This window comes from Pelmatolapia mariae, linkage group LG4, assembly GCF_036321145.2.
Source record: "Pelmatolapia mariae isolate MD_Pm_ZW linkage group LG4, Pm_UMD_F_2, whole genome shotgun sequence".
Lineage (NCBI taxonomy): Eukaryota > Metazoa > Chordata > Actinopteri > Cichliformes > Cichlidae > Pelmatolapia > Pelmatolapia mariae.
The window spans coordinates 10,747,308-10,769,704 of record NC_086230.1 but is presented as its reverse complement, the minus strand read 5'-3'; the positions used below and the strand labels follow the sequence as shown (position 1 = coordinate 10,769,704).

At 40.6% G+C, this 22,397-nt stretch overlaps 2 protein-coding genes across 2 annotated transcripts; one reads left to right on the top strand and one right to left on the bottom strand.

The window, feature by feature from the left end:
- The first annotated feature begins 414 nt into the window (after nucleotides 1-414).
- LOC134625981 (cold shock domain-containing protein C2-like) lies at nucleotides 415-8,090 on the top strand. The gene is made up of 4 exons (XM_063471412.1): nucleotides 415-573; nucleotides 2,054-2,425; nucleotides 3,318-3,440; nucleotides 5,884-8,090. Exons 2-4 carry the CDS (start codon nucleotides 2,244-2,246, stop codon nucleotides 6,044-6,046), a joined length of 468 nt encoding a protein of 155 aa, XP_063327482.1. The 5' UTR covers nucleotides 415-573; nucleotides 2,054-2,243; the 3' UTR covers nucleotides 6,047-8,090.
- Nucleotides 8,091-9,234: 1,144 nt separating this feature from the next.
- LOC134625980 (phosphomannomutase 1) lies at nucleotides 9,235-19,080 on the bottom strand. The gene is made up of 8 exons (XM_063471411.1): nucleotides 18,671-19,080; nucleotides 17,477-17,594; nucleotides 16,439-16,515; nucleotides 16,146-16,237; nucleotides 15,804-15,903; nucleotides 14,182-14,257; nucleotides 12,160-12,275; nucleotides 9,235-10,882 (listed from the first exon to the last, which is right to left on the bottom strand). Exons 1-8 carry the CDS (start codon nucleotides 18,752-18,754, stop codon nucleotides 10,760-10,762), a joined length of 786 nt encoding a protein of 261 aa, XP_063327481.1. The 5' UTR covers nucleotides 18,755-19,080; the 3' UTR covers nucleotides 9,235-10,759.
- Between the last annotated feature and the right edge of the window lie 3,317 nt (nucleotides 19,081-22,397).

Sequence of the window (22,397 nt, the reverse complement as noted above, 5' to 3'; positions counted from 1 at the left end):
ACACACAGATGTGTTTATTGTGCAATCAGTGGGCTGTTTCATGTGACAACTGCATGGTTGATGTTGTGAAACAAGGACAGTCTGCGCTGGAAAGGGAGCAGCAGAAATGTTACATATGAACTAAGTCACCATTTGAATAAGTAGCGTTATGTAGGGTACTAAATAATGTGAACACGAGCTCATCTTTGCTTTCTGACTGTGTCAGCAGTCATCAATATAAATCTATAAATGCAAAGCCGTCAGTAGCAGAGTAGCTGGACAGCGCATAAATGACATGCACGGTGAAACCAGGCTTCACCACACGAGGCTGGCATGGAAGTCAAGGAATGAGGGAAGTCATTTTCTCTCCCACACAAACAGAGTCACATCACGGCATCGGAATCTCCGCCAGCTGCGCAGACTCACCACCAACCCCCCCACTCCCCCCGCCTCTCTCTTCGTCACATCAGGGTTTTCCGTCGATCTGCGCGGATTTGGCTTATTTATTTAATTACTCGTTATATAATAGGCACTGACTTAAAACACACGCACTCACTCCCTGACCGTCCTCAGCCTACTAACGGAACAGATGCAGTAAGTATCATTTCTGGGAATGCATACGTGTGTAAGTGCCAGCAGAGAGGGTGTGTGTGTCAGTGTGTCTTTGTGCTTGGATCGGGACGTACTGTATTCTTTGCACGCCTGATTGACAGTCAGAGCTGGATCAGAAAAAGACAGGCTTGATGTGTGTTTTCCTGATTGTGTGGAGGATCGGTCGCCTTCCGTCGTCTCTCTGACTGTTGACGAAGCCACTTTTCACCCTGCTTTTGTTCCAACTTAACACAGAGCGCTTTATCCGCTTATTTTTCGCAGAAATTGCACACTTGCAGGTGTGAGGCGAGGAAAATGTTTCTTTATGCTATGAAAAACGAAAACAAAGGAAACAACAGTTTATCCGGTTGTAAAGTGTATAATAGTGGATTTTCTGAGGACAGACTCCGCAATCAGTCAGGCCTTTCCATCTAAATTCTTTTTGCTTGATTCATTTTGTCATTCAGATGTTCTCCAGCTGTTGCATGTGGGTAAAAGTGAAAACTGTCGCTTCATTTCTTTCCCCCCTCTGTGATAAACACCTTAAAAGTCGCCTATCATTAACGCGGAGGGCTGCTTTTCTTTAAATTTAATTTAATTAATTTATTTATTTGCATGCAGACTGCCATATCAGGTGCTAGTATAAGTGGGCCTTCTATTATGTTAGTCCTCTGGGATTACACTGACGTCACGAACGCGCCACTCTCCGCGGACTTCTGCAGCTGTTTTGACGTCACGTAGCGTGCCTGCATCATCAGATGAGTGGGCGTAAAGAAAAATACACCCTACACACACACACACACACACACACACACACGCTATATCCTACCCAGCTTATATGAAATATAGGCTATGATGTTAGTTTTCAGGACCATGTTATTAGTTTTAGTTGAGTAAGATAGATAGATAGATAAGCTGCTTTTGCAGCTGATACTGGTACACTGATACATTGATTGGAAGTGGAATTCAGGTAGCTGTAAGTTGAATATAATCGATATTTGCAAAGAGGTAATCCCTAAATGAGTTTATGCACTTATCCAAACACGGAAACAGCTAAATAATGCTTTTAGTGACTCTTCTTAACCTGAAAGGAAGAACTGAGCTTTAACTGTGTCATCATGTGCCACGTCTTATACATCTGCACTATAGGACCTCTGCTAAGGATTTAAAAATGTGAGATGTTGGCATCCAGTTGCATTGCTCATCTTATTAATCTGTCAGTGACAAATCTCCCAGCTTTGTGAATCATTATGTGCATGGAGGGCTGCAGATTTATAGTGTATGTATTGTTAATTAACGCGATTTACACTACTTGCTTGCACAATAACTCTTCTCCTTCAGCAAACTTCATCTATCTATCTATGAAGACATACATTTGGATCTAGTTCTTTGAATTGTTTGTGGTTTTTGGCTTCAACCATCAGGCCAAAATATGACAGCTCCTTAATCTCCCTGGTCTCTCTTGCTCTCTGTTTCCTCACAGCTAGTCCTCTTAACAGACCTGAGGCAACAGCGCTGACCTGAATTTCCCCCAGACCTGTTTTCCCAAACTGAAGCGGGCTCCTCTGAGCATACGGGCCAACAGATACGCAGGAAGACAGACAGCAGTGTCAGCAGCTACATCTACAACATCCCCCCACCCCTAAATCGTCCTCTTCTTTATCACATCTGACATGGCGGACCCCAGTCTCACATCGCCCTCTGGGACCCCTCTGCGCTCCCCCAGCAGCTCTGTCACCCTGTCCTTCCCCTTCTTGAGCGAGAGGAGCCGGGTGTGGGAGGAAGGAAGGGAGCAGCCCCTGCCGCGAGAACTGCCCAGCCCACTGCCGACCAAACGCACCCGCACATACTCTGCGTACGTATCATTAGATTATTTACAAAGCAGTGAGAGATGAAAAGTTCTCATGCACTTGCATCTTACTTCAATGTTTCCATCTCTTACTTTAAAAAAAAATGCTTGGCTTACATTTAAGAGAATAATCAGAATCAGAGAGACTTTATTTATCCCCAAGGGGCAATTAAGATACTGCTTAAGTTTAAGTGTGCTTAAACTTAAGTATGCTTAAGTTAGGCATTAAGTTTAGTGTTAAGTGTATGATACAAACACTTGATCTTTTTGGTGTAATAGATTTTCGAAGGGTCATAAATAAGTTAATTGCTGGTTAAGCTGCTCGTTGGTGAAGTTTTAGATAGAAAACACATGATAAAGTGATAAAACATAACACTCTGCTAATTAAAGGTATATAAAATAGTTTAATGTAGTTCCACCTTGACTCAATACAGCAGCAACATTAAACTATCTGATCCAACACTGACTGACAGGTTACCACAGGTTGCTGAGTACTTTTACCTGCTACAGAGTAATTTTAAATTGTAGTATTGTTACTCAGAATGTGTCAAGGACTGACACATCGTGGAACGATTGTGCCTCAGCAGATTAGTGCTCTCGTCTCTGCTGTCGTTGCGCTGTGACGTTGTGAGGCAGTGTGTGTGGGAGCAGATTTCGTCAGCACTTCATCTGCTTTTCTCACCTCCTTGTTAAATGTTTCTCTCTGTTATCCCACCCCTCCATTTGTCAGGCTGAAAGAGTGTGACCCATTAAATGTATCACATAAGCATTGTTCCAAACTGCTTTTTGTCTTGTTTGTTTACTCTCCGCTGGAGGAATAGAACAGCTTTTGGACTATAAAAAGCCTATTTTATTGTTGATGTAAGCGATTTCATTGTCTTCCTCTTTCTGTCCGCAGCACTGTGCGCGCTCACTCAGGTCCAGTTTTTAAAGGAGTATGTAAGAACTTCTCCAGGTCACAAGGTCACGGTTTCATCCAACCTTCCCACGGCGGTGAAGACATCTTTGTTCACATCTCAGAGTGAGTGGAAATAAAGCTGAACGCACAGCAGACTAATATGTTGTGTTAGCTGAATATAAAATAGCAGATCCGCAGTGTCAACTGCACAGGAAGGACAGGAAGAACTGAGCAAACATCTCTGTACTTATTTTCAAATCGAAAGCATTTTTCTCTCTCACTTTATTACTTCTCTTACTCTGAATCCAGGAAAAGCTCATCTGTAGTGATTTTTTAAAATTATTTTTTGACAAGCAATGCAGCAAATGTTAGTAAAGACTCTGCAAACTGGTGCAAACTGATTATGCAGGATGATCCTGTTATCCTGGAGCTGTCTTCCAATTTTCTTTCTATGAACGGATGTCTGGACCTTATTGTGTAAAGGGAACATTTCCTTTAAAGAGAGCAGTCTTACACTTTGGAGAGGATTGAGTTGCTGAGATGAGGCGTTTTACTACTCTCATGTCTGTTTGTGAGAGTGGAAGGAGGAGGCATGTAGCTTTCTCTGTCAGTACACATAAATGTAAAAACAACAGCCACTGTTTTAAATCTTTTTAAGTTAATTGGTAGGGCTCAGAGGAGACGAGAGATCAATGTTAGGCTCTGACTGAAGGGAGAAAAGCTGTTTTCTCCTCCTCTGTGTGCTCTAGCACCACACTTTAATCATGTGAATGGTTTTGGTATTTTCCCAAATGTCAGCCTACCCCTGTAAGTCGCTGCTTCTTTGGTTCATTGTGCAGTGTGGAGGAAATTTAGACAGAATAGTTAAATTAGAAGAGGCTTCAAATGGTCGTGATTTTCAAACAGGTTCTCACATGTTGTGTGAATAACGTGAAAAAGTTAAAAACAGATTTTCTGTTGTAATTTTTACATAGGCGGATTGTTAATTGTTGATGGTGCCTCCTGAACAGCTATTAAATAATCATTTGACCCCCTGCTGATTTTTGAATTTCCTAACTCACAAAAAAATGATTTGCATGTGATTGTGTGAAATAAGTCTTTGATCCACTACAAACCTGCAAGAATTCTGGCTCTCACAGATTGGCTGTGTACCTATGTGGCACACAGCTTACAATCAATCAGTTACAGATGTTTATGATCCAAACTCATTGTGCACATGTAGCACATCTGTTGACAGTTTCTCCCATTCCAACCTCTCCACTATGATACTCAAAACCAAAGGCCCACCAAGCGACATCAGGGACAAGACAGTAGACCTGCAAAAGAATGGAATAGACTGCAAGACCTTGGTCAGAAGGAGACACCTGTCTACATGATTATTGGGAAATGGAAGAAATATAATATCAGTCGCCCTCGATCTGGAGCTTCATGCATGAGCTTGCCTCACCGGGTGAGGATGATCATGAGAAAGGTGGTAGATCAGCCAAAAACTACATGGGAGGAGTTTGTTAATGATCTAATGGCAGCTTGGACCACAGTAACCAAGAACACGCTGTAATGGACTGAAATCTTGCAAGTCCCTCTGCTCAAGAAGGCACATGTACCAGCCCATCTTAAGTTTCACAATGAACACCTAAATAACTCAGAGAAGGATTAGGAGAAAGGATTATGGTTAGGTGAAACCAAAATCTACTCCATGATGGGTCAAGTTTTGGACCTGTGGTGGGCCTCGAACTTGACCCGCATGGACAAAGAGAAATACTGAGTATAAGTCAAAGAACACCATCCCCAAAGCCAAGCACAAAGGTGGAGACATTATGCTTTGAGGCTATTTTTCTGCTAAGGGTACAGGACAGGTTCAGTTCGTTGAGGAACTAATAGATGTGGCAATGTACTGCAAAATCTTGGACAAGATCCTCCCTCCCTCAGGCAGAACACTGATGGGTCATGGATGGGTCTTCTAACATGACACTGACCCAAAACATACCAACAAAGGAGAGGCTAAAGAAGAAACACATTAAGGTCATGGAGTGGCCAAACTAGTCTCCAGACTTCAGTCTTATAGAAAATCTGTGGAGGGAGCTGGTGATTTAAGTTGCCAAGCAACAGCAAAGAAAACTAAAAGATGTAGAGTTTCTGTAAAGAGTAACATAGGAGTAGTAGTAATAGTAAAGAGAAGTAGCAAATCCGTCATGAGATGTGTGCAAACCTGGTATACTATAATAAACGTCCTACCGCTGTGCTAACCAACAAAGATTTCCCCACCACATGCTAGGTCATGTTTTGCTTGAGGATCAAATACTCATTTTTACCAAATGACATGCAAATCATTTGATAACTTTCATGTAATCTGTTCTTTTTTTCTGGATTTCTTTTGTTGCTTCATTTTTCATTGAATCTACCATATAAATTAGAGACTTTGTTTTTTGTAAGCAAGCAAACTTACAAATTCTGGAGTGGATCAAATAATTATTTCCCTCACTCTGTGTTCCTGTCAGCTTTTATCCTCATTGCAAAGCAAAACGCTCTAATTCTGCTCTATTGTCCTGAATTTTCTACGTTTCAGCATCGAGGGGGAATATGTCCCAGTCGAGGGAGATGAAGTCACATACAAAGTATGCCGGGTCCCACCCAAAAACCTGAAGGTGCAGGCGGTGGAGGTGAAGATCACACATCTCAAGCCAGGAACGAAACATGAGACCTGGTCTGGGCAGATCATCAGCTCGTAGGGAGAGAGCTGTGGGCCTGTTGGGCTGCACTGGACTGGATTTGGTGTGCGTTGAAAGAGGTGCTCTGGGACTGACACTTTTTTTTTAAAGGTTTTCCTTTCACAGAAAACATGCCCGGTGTTAATAAGAGTCAATAATGAAGTTGTTGTTGTGACTACCCTACAGAGCTGACATATCCTGTTCAAAAGTATCCACTGCTCTCATGAATTTTGTTTGGGATTGGAAACTGACCTGTGAGAGCTTTGAAACGATGGGTCTGTAAAGGATGAAATAATAGAAAAGACATCATGCAGCTCTGTTATATTGTTCTGAAAACTGACATAAGTGAGGAGTAAACTGAGGAGAGAAAGTTGAACAACAGGCTGGATTCGGTTTTACTTCCCCTGATAGCAGCTCACCATGTTTCAGGGATCACATGTCTGGGTCAGATCACTTATCACAACATACTCATATGTCCAGCTTTGAACAGATGAGTAGGAACTTCATATTCAATGTGTTTAAATATTTAAAAAAATATTAAGAGTATTAAGTCTGAAAAGATTGGAAGTACTCTGTTTCTGAGAGAAAGAAGTTAAAACTGGTTTAGCATTAAAACCCACAAAAACTAAATCCCTACAAATCTTACAGTAACTACTTCCATATTTGCACCCTTGACAGGACCTCCTTTTTGTTTCAGATCACCATTTTAAGACACACAACTGAGAGGGAAGTGTTCTTCTGTGTTATTGTCAATGTTAGAGTAAACTTTTAAATGTTGTCTGTTGTCTGTTGTGATGGGAGACCGAGGCAGACAAGATCAAACATTAACATTTCAAAAACATGAAATATATACAGGCTACTGCAAGCGTTTCCTGTAAGAATAACCGCATTACTGTATTGTCTTGTTTGTGGTCACTTCATTTTATCGTTCGCTTGTTGGTTTGTTTGTGTGTCTGTATGTCAGACTACAGGCTTTGTTTTTCAAATAATGCAGTTAAAAGTTGCACTTAAGAAACTTTCAATACGAAAACTGCAGCGGTACTCGAGACATTTGTCTTAGTTTGTTTTTAAAGAAATCCTTTCGTCAAAGGATCTGGAGCCATGGATTACTTGTGTGTACGTTTTGTTTTCTATTCATAGAAATATATATGTGTGTGATTTACTGAGTCATTGTGATTGTGAACTTCCAATGCGTTCTCATCCCAGAGCGTCAAATCCTGCTGTTCTCTCAGATGCGGCTTGTGTTGCCAAATTATGCATAAGATGTCCTTTGATGTCTGGACCTCGACACACTGCCTGTGGCGTTTGTGCATGCTGCAAGTTAATGGCCCTCTTTTAAAGTCCACATGAGGAGGTTGCAGGGATGGTGGTACTGCAACTCAGAAGATAGTTAGCCAGGATTCAGTGGTTTGCTTCCTGTTTGAGAGCGTAACACTTTGAAATGTGGTTTACTTGGTTTTTGCTGGATGATTTTAGTTTTCAGGCGCTTTTTATTTTCACTTTTACTTACTAATCATGTTTAGGCACTAAACACTGCTTGGTTTATGAAGAGCTGCTTTCCCAGCGAGTTTAAATATGACATGTTATCCACCATAATTATTTCACCACTTTCCTGTCGCTGTACTAACTAACAAATGCAAAAATGTGAAAAATAAATCCTGAAAGATGGGAAAAAATGTGATCCCAAAGGGTTTTTGTAACACACCTAATGTCTAAACCTAAAAGGCCACCGTGTGTGTAATTGGGAGACGCCAGTGGCTTTACCAAAACGGGAGTATTAGACGCCATGAGAACGAGAACGGGCTGCAACCAACTTGACGGCAGAGTTGCAGAGCTGGGTGCCAATAGTGCATATTGTCATATTGTTGTTCTTCAGGTTGAAAACTGTACTGTAAATCATTTTCTGTCAGTGTCACTGCCTGATTTTTTTGTTTTTTCATTGTGAAATTTTACTTCATTAATTGGTGTTTTTGTCTTTCTGTAGACGAGCCACCATTGTGGTAATCCTAGTCATCACTTCTACTGAGCCTTGAAAGAACATTAAAGCAGGTTATGATTCACTTGACTCTTTGAAGGTGTGTCTATTTTGAAAAATGCTTGACCACTGACCACTGCAACTCAGGCAGCTTGTGTGGTAGACGGCTTGCAGAGGAAATAGCTGTTTTTTGTGGATGTAGCTGCTGGAGAATCTTGTTTTAAACTGTTAAGCTGTTAATATGTATAAGAAATAAGCACTGATAAAAATATTGCATAAGTAAACAAGGAAAAAGGTGATTTTTCTTTAAACAAGAGCTAATTTGCCACAGTTTATTAGAGACTGATTAATTTTGCTTCTAAAACAATAGAAGTTCTCTTTGAGCCCATTTTAAATGCGAGTATGTGCTGACTATGAGTAACAAGCCTCTATTATTGCTCAGTAACTATTTCATGCACAGTTAGTTACATGAAATATAATATTCAATGGTTTAATGGGTTTTTAATTAGAAATGAAATTATATTAAGGTTTGTTTGAGATATATTCAATATAAAACCAAGTATAAACAAGTACAGCCTAATATTATAATTCATCCACCATTCAGTTCAGGGTCGTAGTGGACAGTCAGCCAGTGCAGTGATGATGTTTGCAGCTTGATTGATGGACAGGACAACTTGAACATGTCCAGTCAGTGGGAGGAAAGCGTGGTGGTCAGGGTGGAAGGCAGGATGTGGATCATGTGCAGGAACAGGGGCTTAACACACAATAATCAGCTGACAACAGTCAAAGGAGTTGACAACAAAGAAGGAGGAAGTGAGAAAAAGAGCTGCAACAAAAAGCATGAATAAAATGACAGCTTACAGCTCGAAGTCAGAGGCCATCTAGTGACTGGGTGGAGAAAGACAGGTAAAAGGCTGTTTACTGAAGAGCCACTGTCCCAATCTGGCTTTGTTTCTGGCTTCAGTCTCAAATCCAACCACAGAGAGGTGGAGCTGAACTTTTTGTCTCTGCAGTGTGAGCACACCCAGGAAAGGAATCGTGACAAGATTACAGAGAAAGTTTTTGTCAGCCTGAAGTGCTTCCCATGTAAAATAGCTGAGAAAAACAACAACACCAACAGAGAGCTCTGGCTGGAGAAATGAGTAGACAAGTGATTCCTGCACACTTTGATTTTCAATAAAAATTTACTGGAAAACACACTGTAGTCCTTAGACAACATATCACACGAAACAGAAAATGAATAAACATTTAATACAGTTCATTTTCATCCATATGTTACCAATCTTACAGTATAGTCAGTGTTACAAGCTCATATTCAGATGCGCATGTCAGTCTACACAACCCTGGTAGTCTTTCAGGTTGAAGGAGTGCTTACAGTCAGAAACAGATATGTTCCATATATGACTTACTAAAATCCACATATTCGCATCAATGATCCATGAAGTACGATGAATTTTTTCAAACCAATAACAGATGTGACTGAAAAATGATGCCAACACATTTTAAACATGATTAAAAGGCATTTTTGAAACACTTTAAAGAGGACCTATTATGCTTGTACATGAATGAACACCTCAGGCTTCAGACTGCTCTAAAACCTCAGTTTCACTGAGTTTTTTCCAATATCGGCTCCATCTACTGATATCCTCAGTACCCAATTCTCTCCTGTTGTTCTCAAACCTTTGGTTTAGGACAAGCAGCCAATCAGAAGAAAGTTTACATAAGAGGAGAGGAGCTAAAGTGGCTTGTTTCAGACAGAGGACGATCTGCAGCAAGGCTCAGTGTAGGATAAATAAAGACTAGTTTGATCAGCATGAGTCAAAGAATAAATATAAGCAGCTGGAAATGAGCCTGAATGTTCCACTTTAAGCAGCTGTTGATAATGTCATACAACTGGAAACCCATCAGCAGATGCAGTCACGCGTATCACATGCAGGCAAAAGCACAGCTTGTAAGAAAAAGTTTCCATATTGAGCCACATAAGTATACAGTGACAGTAGCTTAATTCACTGATTACAGTAAATTTACAGAGTCAGAATCTTTAGAACCTTCCCTTAGATGTGATTTATAAAGCTTTGAGAAGCAGAATGAGAAATGGCAGCAAGCTTCTTTCTGTTAAAGAAGTTAAAACAAAAATCCAATGTTCCTGTTATCACATGGTAAAACAGTCAAACACGTACAGTTCAGACATTAAAAACATCTGGAATGATTCCTCTGTATCCTCGACTTGAGATTTTAAAAAAGGCCCTAAATTCCGATCTCGTTTTCATAGAAAATCTCATAGAATCACCTGTTTAATGTCAGTCTCTCACACTGCTCCTCCATCAGCAGAGTTAAAAAACAATACCAATTATTGGCAAAAATTATGTCAGCATTAGTGCAAATCATCAATCTGGAGTCTTACATTTTTAAAAAACTGCATCAAGTGTTACAATCTCTCAAAGTGAACGTGATAACACGTCACAGTAACGCGACTCTCCGGTCAGAGCACATCTCCGGGCACAGTCCTCCGCACATGTAACACTTCCCTCGTCAACGTCCCTTCTTTTTTTAAAAAAAAGAAGTGCGACTTTCCAAACAGGTGTAGCTCATTCACCCCGCTTCAGTCCATTTAAATTTAATAGAAATATTAAAAACATGGAGAGATCGGTATTGGTACCTTTCATCAGTTTAAAAAAGCCTGGGGTCGCCAGCAGACGGCCACAGACTTGTGTTCAGACGGGGCTTGTGCATGAGGAGAAAGGGGGCAGTTCGGGACATCAGGACTCATGTGGTAAAGCGTCAAAGAAAAGCTCCCGACAGAGCCGAGCTGTGTCCTCTGGAGAGTACACCGTGAAGCCGATGGTCCGTGGGTCGTTGAAAATTTCATAATCGTTTCCTCCCTGCAGAGAGACAAGATAAACCATTAGATTAGTGCCGCCTGGTTTGGCTTGTTTTGTTCTCTCTGAGCAAAACAAACCATAAAAAACAGATAAATCTTCATTTGGCTGAGGCCTGATTATTCTGGGACCTTTGGACTGAGATTGCAAAACAACTGAATGGACACTTAACAAACAGGAGTCTTTCCAGGGTTTCTCAGTAGTGCAGTTGTTTCTCTTCACATCTAAACCCTTTTACATTCTCATAGAGAAAACTAAGTTATACATCTCGTGTTATTTCTGTCAAATATGGTAAAAATATATTTTGATCAAAACTTATCAAACTGATTCAAAGAGAGATTTTGGTCCATATCAACATGATAGCATCAGACAGTTGCTGAAAATTTGTCAGATGGTACGAGGGATGAACATAGTCAGATAGGCTGATGTGTTTAAATGATGCTCAGTTGGTACACACACCATTACACCACCAGCAGCTTGAAACACTGTCATAAGGCAGGATGGATTTCATGCTGTTTACAACAAATCTTCTGCTTCTGTAGCCCGCTTGATATTTTCTATTTTTCTGTGTAAATGCTCACATTAGGCCATCTGACATCAACAACGACGGCACGTTTAAAGTCACTTCTTCCCCATTCTGATAGTCTGAAGTGGCTGAGCAGGTGTACCTAATGAAGTGGCCAGTGCATGTAGAATCTAATGCTATTATTCAAGTCACTTTGTCAAATTTCTGCACTTCTTCTAGATATGCAATTGCTCATAAATGAAAACATCTAGGAAAAACATAAACAGGCTTACTGAAACTGCAAAACTCCTTTGTGCCAATTAGACCTCTCATATAAAAGTGAAAGCAAGTCAGATGTAAACCTTTAAACCAGCATTCTTTCTAATGGCCAGCAGGGGGGGTGGGGGGTGAGGACTTCTCTGTTAGCTATAACAAGTCAGACTGGATAGAAATCATAAACACTTTCCTTGCAAGTTATAGTTTCAAGTCATTTTTAATAGAATGGACATTCATTTTATAAATTATGGTCACCATAGGAAAACAAGAGGTACAACGGGGCCTTACTTAGAGAGTGGTTACACTGTGGCTGATGACTTGTGACAATGTGAAGAGTTTTTCACAATTGTCTTCAACATGCCAAAGCACAGAGCTTTACAAAATATGAAAAATGAAAGCCTGACTGGCCAATCAATGAGCTATTTCACAATCACATGCAGTTGGGGTGTTGTAGTCTCCAGAACATTCCTGCTTTTTAACCGTTTATGGCTGAACTTACATCTGAGGTCTCATTGCCAAAAAAGTAGATGGCATCCAAGCCTTCCCTCTCCAGCACCTCTAAACACAGTCTCTTGTCCCAGCCCTCTGGGAAAATGTCAAAGCTGATGAGGCCACCTAAGAGGAGATAATGACAAGAAACATGGCTGTCATTATAATGACTCAGACTTTAAATGTACACTGTGAGTTTCGCGAATGATAACTTCAAAGAATAGCTTGTATTATAAAGTAAAAAAATTAAACTTTTGGCTTCTTACTGACAACATACAGCACTGTTTTTCTAGGAACTTTGTTGGCAGAGAAAACACCATACTAGGAAAAGGAATGTGTCCCCAAAACACACTTGTGTACGTTAATCTTTGTCTAAACAGCGTTGAGCACTTTTCTGTGTTTGAAGAGTCGTGTTTGTGATGTGTGGGATCATAGGAGCAGAGATATTATCATGGCTGCAGGGTGATTTATGTTACAGCTCAAGTTTTTTTTTTTAACTTTAAATGTAACAGAAGAAGCTCTGTCGTTGCTCTGTGCTGACTTGAATGACCCCGGTGACATTTGAACTGTGAAATGTGGGTGAAACATCTGGCTCGGAGGCCTTTAGCAGGACCTCTTTCTCTCATCCTTCCCCCATCATACCTTACATTTTTTTGCTGTCTTGTCTTTCAGTTAAAGCCTTTAGAGCTCAAAAACAACAACAAAAGCCGAGAAGCTTCCAACCAGTCAGAGCGCTACTTCCCTCACACACCCTCCACACGCCTCTGTCCTAAACACCTTCAACCTCAGACTTTAAACAGTCAGTCACATCTATAATCAACCCATCCCCCTCGACATGCATTCTTCACCCTCATCAACTGCCCCCAGATGACTGCTGACACTGCACAGATGTACACATCTGACCTTTATCAAAACTTATTCAACCGCTTCAACTAAATAGTTATACATCCACTTCTTAATCACCTTCCTCATATAAACAGAGTCCTCTTTAAACCACAGGCATGATTTAATTGAAGAAAACACAGGGTGTTGTTGACCTCGTGTTAAAGGTTTGTGTGCAGAGTGTCCCTTACATTCTGTACTTGGATAGAGTGTCACTCAGTTATATAACTCCTATCGCAGAGATCAGCTATATCACTTAACGAGGGCAGCCATTCGCAAGAAGATAAACTCTGAGCAAAACAAACTAATAAATCACCACCGCTGCACATCCTCTGGATTGACTGACCTGTTTCTTTAGGTGTCATTAATAAAACACACACAGCTGCTTTAAACAAAAGAGAATACAACTATATGCTCAGTATCTTTCTATTCATTTATCTGGGGAAGTAAGATCTAATCCCTTCTTTTGCTGCTACATGCCGAGGATGTTCACAAGCAAGTTTGCCGTGGGTAAATAAGGCCAGCTGTCTCGCATGTGGGCAGCCTTCATGCATCACCAGCTGAAGTTCACACCTCACGGAGCACGTAAGCAAACATCAAGTACTTGATTCACCTTCCCTGACACACTTTAATAAAGCCAGACGGGGAACAGCGTGTGTGTAATAGTTAACCGAGGCCTCTGATCAACAGCACAAGGTCCAAGACACTGCATACAGGTGGGAGACAGAGGGGCCTCTTTGTAAACTGAGATAAGATACAGCAGGCAGATAGATGTGGTTTGTCATTAAACTACATGGTATTGAGCTAAATACTGACTTGACTGAACATGAAAACAACATAAAAACAAAGGTGGTCTTACTGGTCTGACAAACCAGAAGAGTGAGTCGCTTAAAATAGTTCAAAGCCTTAAAGAACCAGTGTTAAGCTGATGATGGTAAACTGATTTGGCTGATGTTTTGATGATAACTGAAGTGATTACCAAGACAAATACATTACAATCAGAGTCATATAGTATCAGTTGCATACTATTTTAATCATTGCTTCAAGAAGTGTGTCTCAGTAATGGGAGCTTTCTTGCATGAAGATTTACAGAGAGCTTTATTATATTTATCAGTGGGTGTGAAGATGCTTTCAGTTTAAACTCTCTCACCTTTAGTAAACCGTAGTCCTTTTCCAGCAAACTCCTTTTTCAGAGCAGCAACAAATTTCTCTCTGATCTTCTCTCTCTGTGGAGGGAATGGCAACCCAGTTAGGTCGATGGCAAAAACAAAGTAAAAGTGCTTTTGCAAAGTAAAAGTTCGTCAAGTTCACAGAAACCGCTGCAGTAGCCATGTCATTTTCTCTATGAATACAGCAGAGGATGCAGTAATTTAAATGTTAGCAGGTAACTGAAGAGTTAACCTTCAACTTCCTCCATATCGCCTGTCTCTGTGAGCCATCAATGGGCAGCTTGTTAAGCGGTCCTGAAAGCTCGCCATTGTTTAACGTCCTCTGTCTTTGTAACCGAGACAGTAACACGACTTGCTGTAACTCTCAGTGACTGATATTTGATATTTAATTTTAAGGTTCATATGTCAGGACATAATAAAATCAATCATCTGGTCCTAAAGCTTCTAAAATTATTTAAATCTAAAACTAAATCAAATGCAGTGTGTGAAAAACTTAGTGCACCCCATGAGTCAGTAGATTGTAGAAACACCTTTAGCAGCAATAACTCGAAGAGCTGTGGAGGAATTCTGTCCGACTCGTTTTTGCAACATTGATTCAGTTCATTGCGATTTGTGGATATTTGTTCATGCACAGCTCTTTTAGGGTCCCACCACAGCCTTTTAATCAAACTGGTCTGGGCTTTGATTGCAACACCTTCATTCTTTTCTTTTTCAGACGTTCGGTTGTAGATTTGCTGATATGCTTGGGATCGTTGCCCTGTTGCATGACCCAATTTGGACCAAGCTTTAGCTTTTAAACAGATGGCTTCGCATTTGAGTCTAGAGTACTTTGGTATACAGAGGAGTTAATGGTGAACTCAATATCTGAGTCTAAGTCCTGTGGGTGTAAATCAAAGCTTAATCATTACTGTGCTTGGTAGAAGGATCAGCAGACAGCCAGAGATTTTTTTAGACTTAAGGAGGTTGCTGTCCTATTTTTACTCATGCAGAGATACTGATACCTTATGTTGATCTGAATTAGCAGAGAGCTTTGTCAAGGTAAGCGTGTTCAGTGTTGGATGAGTTTTCAGTTCAGCCGATTTAATGCGAGTTTGCTCGGTTAATGTTATCTCTAGAAGGCAGTGCATGTTGACAGTATTCAGTCTTGTTCACAGGTATTCCCAGAATGTCTTAATTTAATTTATAAAATATAAATATTTACCTGTCCTTGTATCCTTATCAGTACAATATTGCCACACAAATGATTGTAATGCTATGCTTTATCGATTTTTTCCACCGCACCTAGTGTTTAATGGTTGGTCTAAGGTGTTCGTGCTGATATGCTGTGTTTCGTTTTGACCAAACATGATGCTGTGCATTAGGGCCAAACATCTTAACCTTGGTCTCGTCTGTCAAAAGGACTTTGTCCCAGAAGTTAGATGTTATTCAGATGTTTTTTTTTTTTTACAATGTTTTATTGCTTTTTCCCCCTTTTTTTGTAGCAAAGAAATGGCAGCTTAACTGCACTGCAGAAGTTTTGCTGCTGCTAAAATGCCTGCAGGGACAATAAATAAATACACTGGTGTTTGCTTCTGAATAAAGTACTTCTGCCAATGAAGTTTACCTTGTCAATTTCAGAAAATTCAATTCTCTCCTCTGGCGTGCAGCTCCGACCGATGGGGGAGATGTTGATCATTCCGTTCCTGAACTCAATAAATGTACCCCTGCAGCAGAAAGGCATGGTCAGGACATAATACTTGACTTGTGAAAAAAAAACTTTAAAAATATTGTTATAGCTTCATATTAGATGAGAAATTACAACACAATTGTGTTCTCTCGCTTCAGCGCCTCAGGTCAGTGCTAAAATACCTCACATTCCTGCAAAGCTGGAATTCAGGTTTGTCTTTCTGCCTTAGGTTAAAATAGCTTGTAGCCTAATTCTTCTGAGTTCTTTTTACTATCTCACCTTTTCTTTGGCAGCTTGATGAGTCCCATGTAACTGAGGCAGAAGTTGATCAGGTCCTGCAGCAGCTCCTCCCCGATCTGGTTCTGAATGGCCTGCAGGGATTAAAATACACGAAATGACCAGGGTAAACAAATGGAGTAAAACTAAGTTTTACAACATGGTTTATGACAGCAAATTACTTTGTTTATGCTTTTGTGCAATCTTCCTTTCATTACAATTCTACTTGTATTTTTTTCACTGTTATTTTTTGAATCAGGACATAAAAACGTGTATCTGAGTACAGGAGCACTTACATGTTTTGAGAGGAGTTTCCCATCTTTGTACTGCACTGTCCCATTTTCAGCAAACACATAATCAAACTTGTGTATCACTGCAAGAAAAGAGACGGGTCAAATGTACCTAAATGTGCTCATCTATTTCTCTTTAACCTACATACTAAATTTGGAGCAGCTCCTTCGCTAATCTGAAGACATACCTGCTATATTTACCCAACAGCAGATTAAAGCGTATGTAACGCTGGCTAGACGAGTTTAATCCTCCTGACTTTCACACTCACTCTGCGCTAAGACAATGACAGCCATCGAGGAAGCTCTGTAGCTGAGCCTGAGTTAAAGCTGCTTTTATAACTTTAACAGTGGCAAAAGCCAGTAAAACAAAAGCATGCAGAACTGCATAAAAACATGTTAGTTACAATAGCTGTATCAAATTTCAAATACACAACGTTAATATTACCTGTGACATTGTAACGCAAAGTAAGTGAAGGTTCACCTTTGGCACACTTGGCAGGGTAAATGAAACTGCTTTGCTCTTTTTAGGCACAATGCAGCTGCATTCCAGCAGTAACCTCATATTGACTGACAGACAGGTTATCAGTCTGCCTGCTGCAGCTGGGCGTGAACTCAGCTGAGAGGCTGCTGGTGCAATGCCCAGTGTTACAATGTGTGCTTTGGCTGCTGGTTTGGGGAATCACAAGATCAAGTGAAGTGAACATACCATGAGAAATCAGATGGTAGTCACAGTGCAGGGGCGACGATGCTTAGCATGTTTCGACCTGTTAGTCACTGTGAGACATTTACTAACCTATTCTCATCAACTGCAACACACATGAAGTTAATGACTGGCCGAACCAGCTTGCGCTGTTATTTATTTATGGCAGGTCTCGCTTTTAGAAGGATGCTTGCTTTTGTTTAATTTGCGGCTTAAATCCAAAATTATTTCCAGAATTAATCATAACCTCAGCTCCACTCCCTGCAGCCTGTGTCAGGGCATGTTGGGATGGAGCTTGCTGAATCACAAGCGTCTGTGGCTGAGACAGGAAGAGGTCTACTCACCATCATCCCCCTCCCCAAGCTGCTCTGCAATCTTCGAGTAGTCCGACCCTCCCACGATGCCGATCTTCACCTTCTTACGCAGAGTCTGGAAGAACTCATCCAGCTCCGGGTCGATTTTCTACAAACAGGAAAAACACACTTTAATTATCACTTTATGTTTTAATGACACAAACACACCTAAACACACACACATATCAGCATCAACAAGCTTAGTCTATCTTGCAAAGAGATGTAGTGTCATTTATTTGGAGCAGATTTAAAGTTTCCCAATGTAAGGAGGAAAACTCCCCGAACTGCACTCAGAAGAGACCACATTATGCAATATCCGGGCGCTGACGCGTCCTGCACACACACGCACGCGCGCGCGCGCGCGCGAGCGCACACACACACACACACACACACACACACACACCAGTGATCCTGCATGAAACTGAGCATAGAAAGTCAAAGACAAAAGAACAAGAGAGTGTGCATAAATCAAATGCTCCAGATACAAAAATCAAAGGCCCCATTAAACCTTACATAACAAAAATGGTTATTTTAAATTTCCTGCAATAAGCCAGCTGAGCAATGCATTACCAGATATTCTGCACAGCAACATGTGCACCTTACTGAGAGGCTTTGCAGCTGCATGGCGAAACCTGCCTTCAGTACCTTATGATAGAAGGACTTTCTGATGCACAGTTGATGTTGTGAAAAGTTAAAAACTTTGTAATTAAATTGTAAAAAACACCTAAAATAATAAATCCAGGTTTGAATTCACATCGGACTGAAACCTCCTGGTTGACAGTTATGAGTTTATTGCATCTTAAAGTGCACAGTGTCGCCCTACACTTTTTTTGGGTCTTTTTCTCCGAGATGCAACTATGACATCACAGCCCTGTGATTGGTCAGTTGCAGAGATCGCCCTGGAGCACCATTAATATAACATTGAAGATATACACCCATGTGCAACCCCGCAGACCCGTACCTGGGTATTTGTACAGGAGGCGCAAAGAGCGCAAAAAGGAAAGTAAACACTGTGAGAAAGAGCACGTGAAGTCATCAGGACATCATGTTCTCTCTACAGTGAGGTAAAGTAAGGTACCTCTCATCAGAGGTAAATGATGAGGGCAGAAGAGGAGAGAGCTGTCATGAAAGCTGATCATAACCGATAACAATAATAATAAGATTATCGATGGGAAGCGAGCTCACCTCTCTCGGTGGTGTCAGAGTGCCGTCCACATCAAACAGGCAGAGGATGTTTCTGTCCGGAGAGAAGCCCTGTGCTTTCTCCATGTCTTCTGCTCCCTCACTGTTCTTATCTAGAGATTTTCAGCAGAAATGCTACTGCAAGGTCCACTCTCGTGCAAAGAGGCGCATAAAAATATCTCATTTACATAATGGAGAAAAAATGCATCCGCTATCAGCTGCAGTGTAAAAACCAACAAAATAAAATATAAAATGAGCTTCTAACTTTATAAATAAGGATGATTATGTCTCTCAGTGGCGGAGAGGTTCTTCTCTCCCTTATCTTTCTTCTGAGCCGCAGTCCTGCTGGTTTGTTTCGGGTCCGCTTGGCTCAGTGAAGCAGCTCTGCTCACACTTCAATACACGCAGCGTGCCGTACGTGTTGGATTTCTCTGTTTCTGTTCTGCAGCGCTCATTAAAACACCAGCCAATCACAGCCGGGGGACATAAGTGACGTCAGGAGGCGGGGCAGGTTAATTTACTCGCCATTCAACGGCCGATGACCTTTCACCTACAAGCTATGAGCAGGAGCTAGGAGTGGTTGGAATAAGGAGGGTGTTGTATGTTTGACACTGAGTAAAGCTTTGTTTATGAATGAGAAGAGTCTGAATAACAGTGCTGACTGCAATTGCGGAAGCCCAGAGTGTCTGCTAATGGCAGGTTCAGCAGGATATCATATGATGCAGGTATTTCTAGAAAAGTAAGCCACAGTATTTATAAAATAGATCCAGATGAATTAATTCTCACGTTCCTCCAGAGTTTTGTGTTTTTGCAGTGAGTCAGAATTATGATCCAGGGACTTTTTCACAATGCAGCTATAGCTCTTCCTGTTTCGTCTCAATGTATTAACATGCATTTAAAATTTATCTTTGGAATAGAAACTTAAGGCTTTCCATATTAGATCTTTGCATTCTATTTTCTATTTTCTTTTTTTTCTTTTTTCTTTTTTTTTTTACCAGGGATAATGTACATTAATAAACATTTCTGTAAATGCAAGAGTTAGCCACAGGTTATTTTAAACTAATTTTCATCTGTAGTTCATGGCTAGATATTTAAAGCTGTGACCATGTAGTAATACAATAATTAATATTGTATTAAAAATGTGTTAATTCTGTTCTTATAACCCTATAATAGCAAATAGCATTTGCTTTATATTCATGTCCTCAGGCTTAAACCTTTAAACCCTGGTTTTGATTTGGTCATGGTCTCCTGACCATGGGCAGGTTTGCTGCATTTATTGCAGTTATGTCTTTAAATATTTGCACAATAGCCTCATTTTGCAGTTTTGCCTCTGTAAAAGGCAGATTGGTCACTGTGAGTTCAGTATTTTCATCCTTCTATAAAAAACAGTTTTCATATATAAAATTATGTATGTTTGTCTGGTTACATTTAAACCTCTGTAAATTGGGGACTGTGTCTAAAAATGTTAAATTAATTTATGCTCTGGACTACTCAGCTGGCTGTTTGTGGCCTTCCTTTTCCAAATGGGAAGTTGCAGAGTGCCCTCTGGTGGACAAACTATGCAACATTAGTCATAGCATAGTTGTAGGACAGGGACATTAGCCTCATTTTACATTGTGGTCCACTTTGATCTTAAGCAGGCCAGACCAATTCAGTTCAATTCAGCTCATTTATATCGTGCCAAACACACACAAAGCACCACTAGTGAAATTCCAATTTCTGTCAGTGTACACATTTAATCCCTGAGATATCTTTAGAAAAAGAAGTCTAATTTCAACTGCACATCTCCGTCTTTCTATATGATGAAGAAATGCTGCTCCAGCAAAGAAAGAATTCAGTCTGCATGACTCTGTGGGATTAAGCTGTTCTCTACATGTGTACAAATGCAGAATAAGAGTCTGGGAGCTCATTGCCCAGACTGCGCTGTAAGTATAAATAAGAAGATTTTTATTAATTCACAGAAAAGAAAAAAAGGAAAAAAAAAGTTTTCTGTCATTTGATTGTTTTCTATTACTTAATTACTTTGATGTAAGATAAATGTAGCAAAAGCTGTAAAACCTATGAAAATACAGTTAGAAGTCCAAAGTTTTTCCAGAGCTATGCAGCGGGCATCATTGAAGTCTTTGCCAGACTGAAATCTGGCCCTGGGGCCTTATGTTTGACACCCGTGTTGTAGGGCATTTCTCTGACCTCCTCTTTACTTTTTAAATATTCATTTTTCGGCTGTTGTAAGTGGGAGTACTGATATATTGGCAAATTGGCTCTATTATTTATATATCGGTTGGGCTCTAGTTACATTTAAGTTATTCTTAGTTAAACCGGTGTTTTTGTAATAGTGAGGATGGAGCAGTTAGAGGCTGCGTGCCTGATGGAAAGCTTTATTACATTTTATTTGCGTTTGTTTAATCCAAATAAGGAAAATCAAAGACTTACAAACACTCAACCTCAGTGGGAGACGGTCGTATAGGAGCGAGCATCCCAGAGAAAAGTAAAATGTCTTCACACAGCAGCCAGTGTGGGTAAAATGACAGTTTCTCTGACTCAACGGTGTGACCCCCAAACTGGGGCTCCTCCCCGATTCACCAATAAAGCAATTTAAAATAGATGTGGCCCTAGTTTTTTGGGAAAAACCACTGATTAGTAAAGCAATTTCAGAAAGGCAGGCTCTCGCTTTGATCAATGAGAGAGTGCAGGAGGTCCAGTTTAACCTTATCTCTGTGAAACAGCTGTTTGGGGGCTATGACCACCACCCTCGCTCAAAACCTGCGACCCCGAGTGACCAGAAATTCTCTCCTGCCTGACTTACTGGAAAAAGCCCCCTGACTATAACCCCTGGCTACGATCTCAAACTCCTCCCAGACACATCAGTAAAGTCATTTCAGAGAGGCAGGCTCTCGCGTCGGCCACTGAGACACCTGGGGGTTGACCGACCAGTGAGCCGAATTTACGACCTTCTGAGTGAAGTAACTGAGTGACGTAATTAGTTACTTTATTACTTAGTTACTTTTAAAAACATACGTAATAAAGCAATAGACCTTTCAGTCCAATTTTCTGCATAATCCATCATATAAAATTGAATCAAGAGAAAAAGTCTCTTTTTAAAACTTGTTTTATTACTTTTAATCTTTTACCTTTATGCACATTGCATCAAGCAAAAATTAATTTAATTAATTTTCTGCATATTCCAGCATATAAAATATTTTTTTATTTCACACTTTCACATAGATGCAAGTAAAACACAGCAAAAAACAAATAAAATCAAAGATTCAGCAGCACTAAGTCCTGTCGCTCTTAAATCTTAAATTTTCACCTGTTTAGCAGGAGTGGGGCCGGTGGAGGTTTGCCTGGTGCAGCAGCGGTCATGTCAGTGGGGGGATCCGGGGTTCCTCTGTGAATTTCACATTCCCGTTGCAGCGTGCTAGGTGCTTGCTCAGATTTCAAGTTTAATTTTTCACTGTAGAAAGAAGTTTTCTTCCCATGCAGTGTACAGCGGACGGTAATGTTTTTGTCACAATCAAACTGAAAGTAATGTCAATACTTCCAAGCTTTAAATGCTGCATGGTCGGACACTCTCCCGCACGCCATATTATCCCTTGTTGATTTGCACACGTCTGTTGCTACCACGGACGTCGCACGCTCGTACGTCATTGTCATGAGAAACTCTCACAAACAAAATCACAGTTTAGTAACGCAGTGTGCTTATGGGAAAGTAACAGTAATCTAATTACTT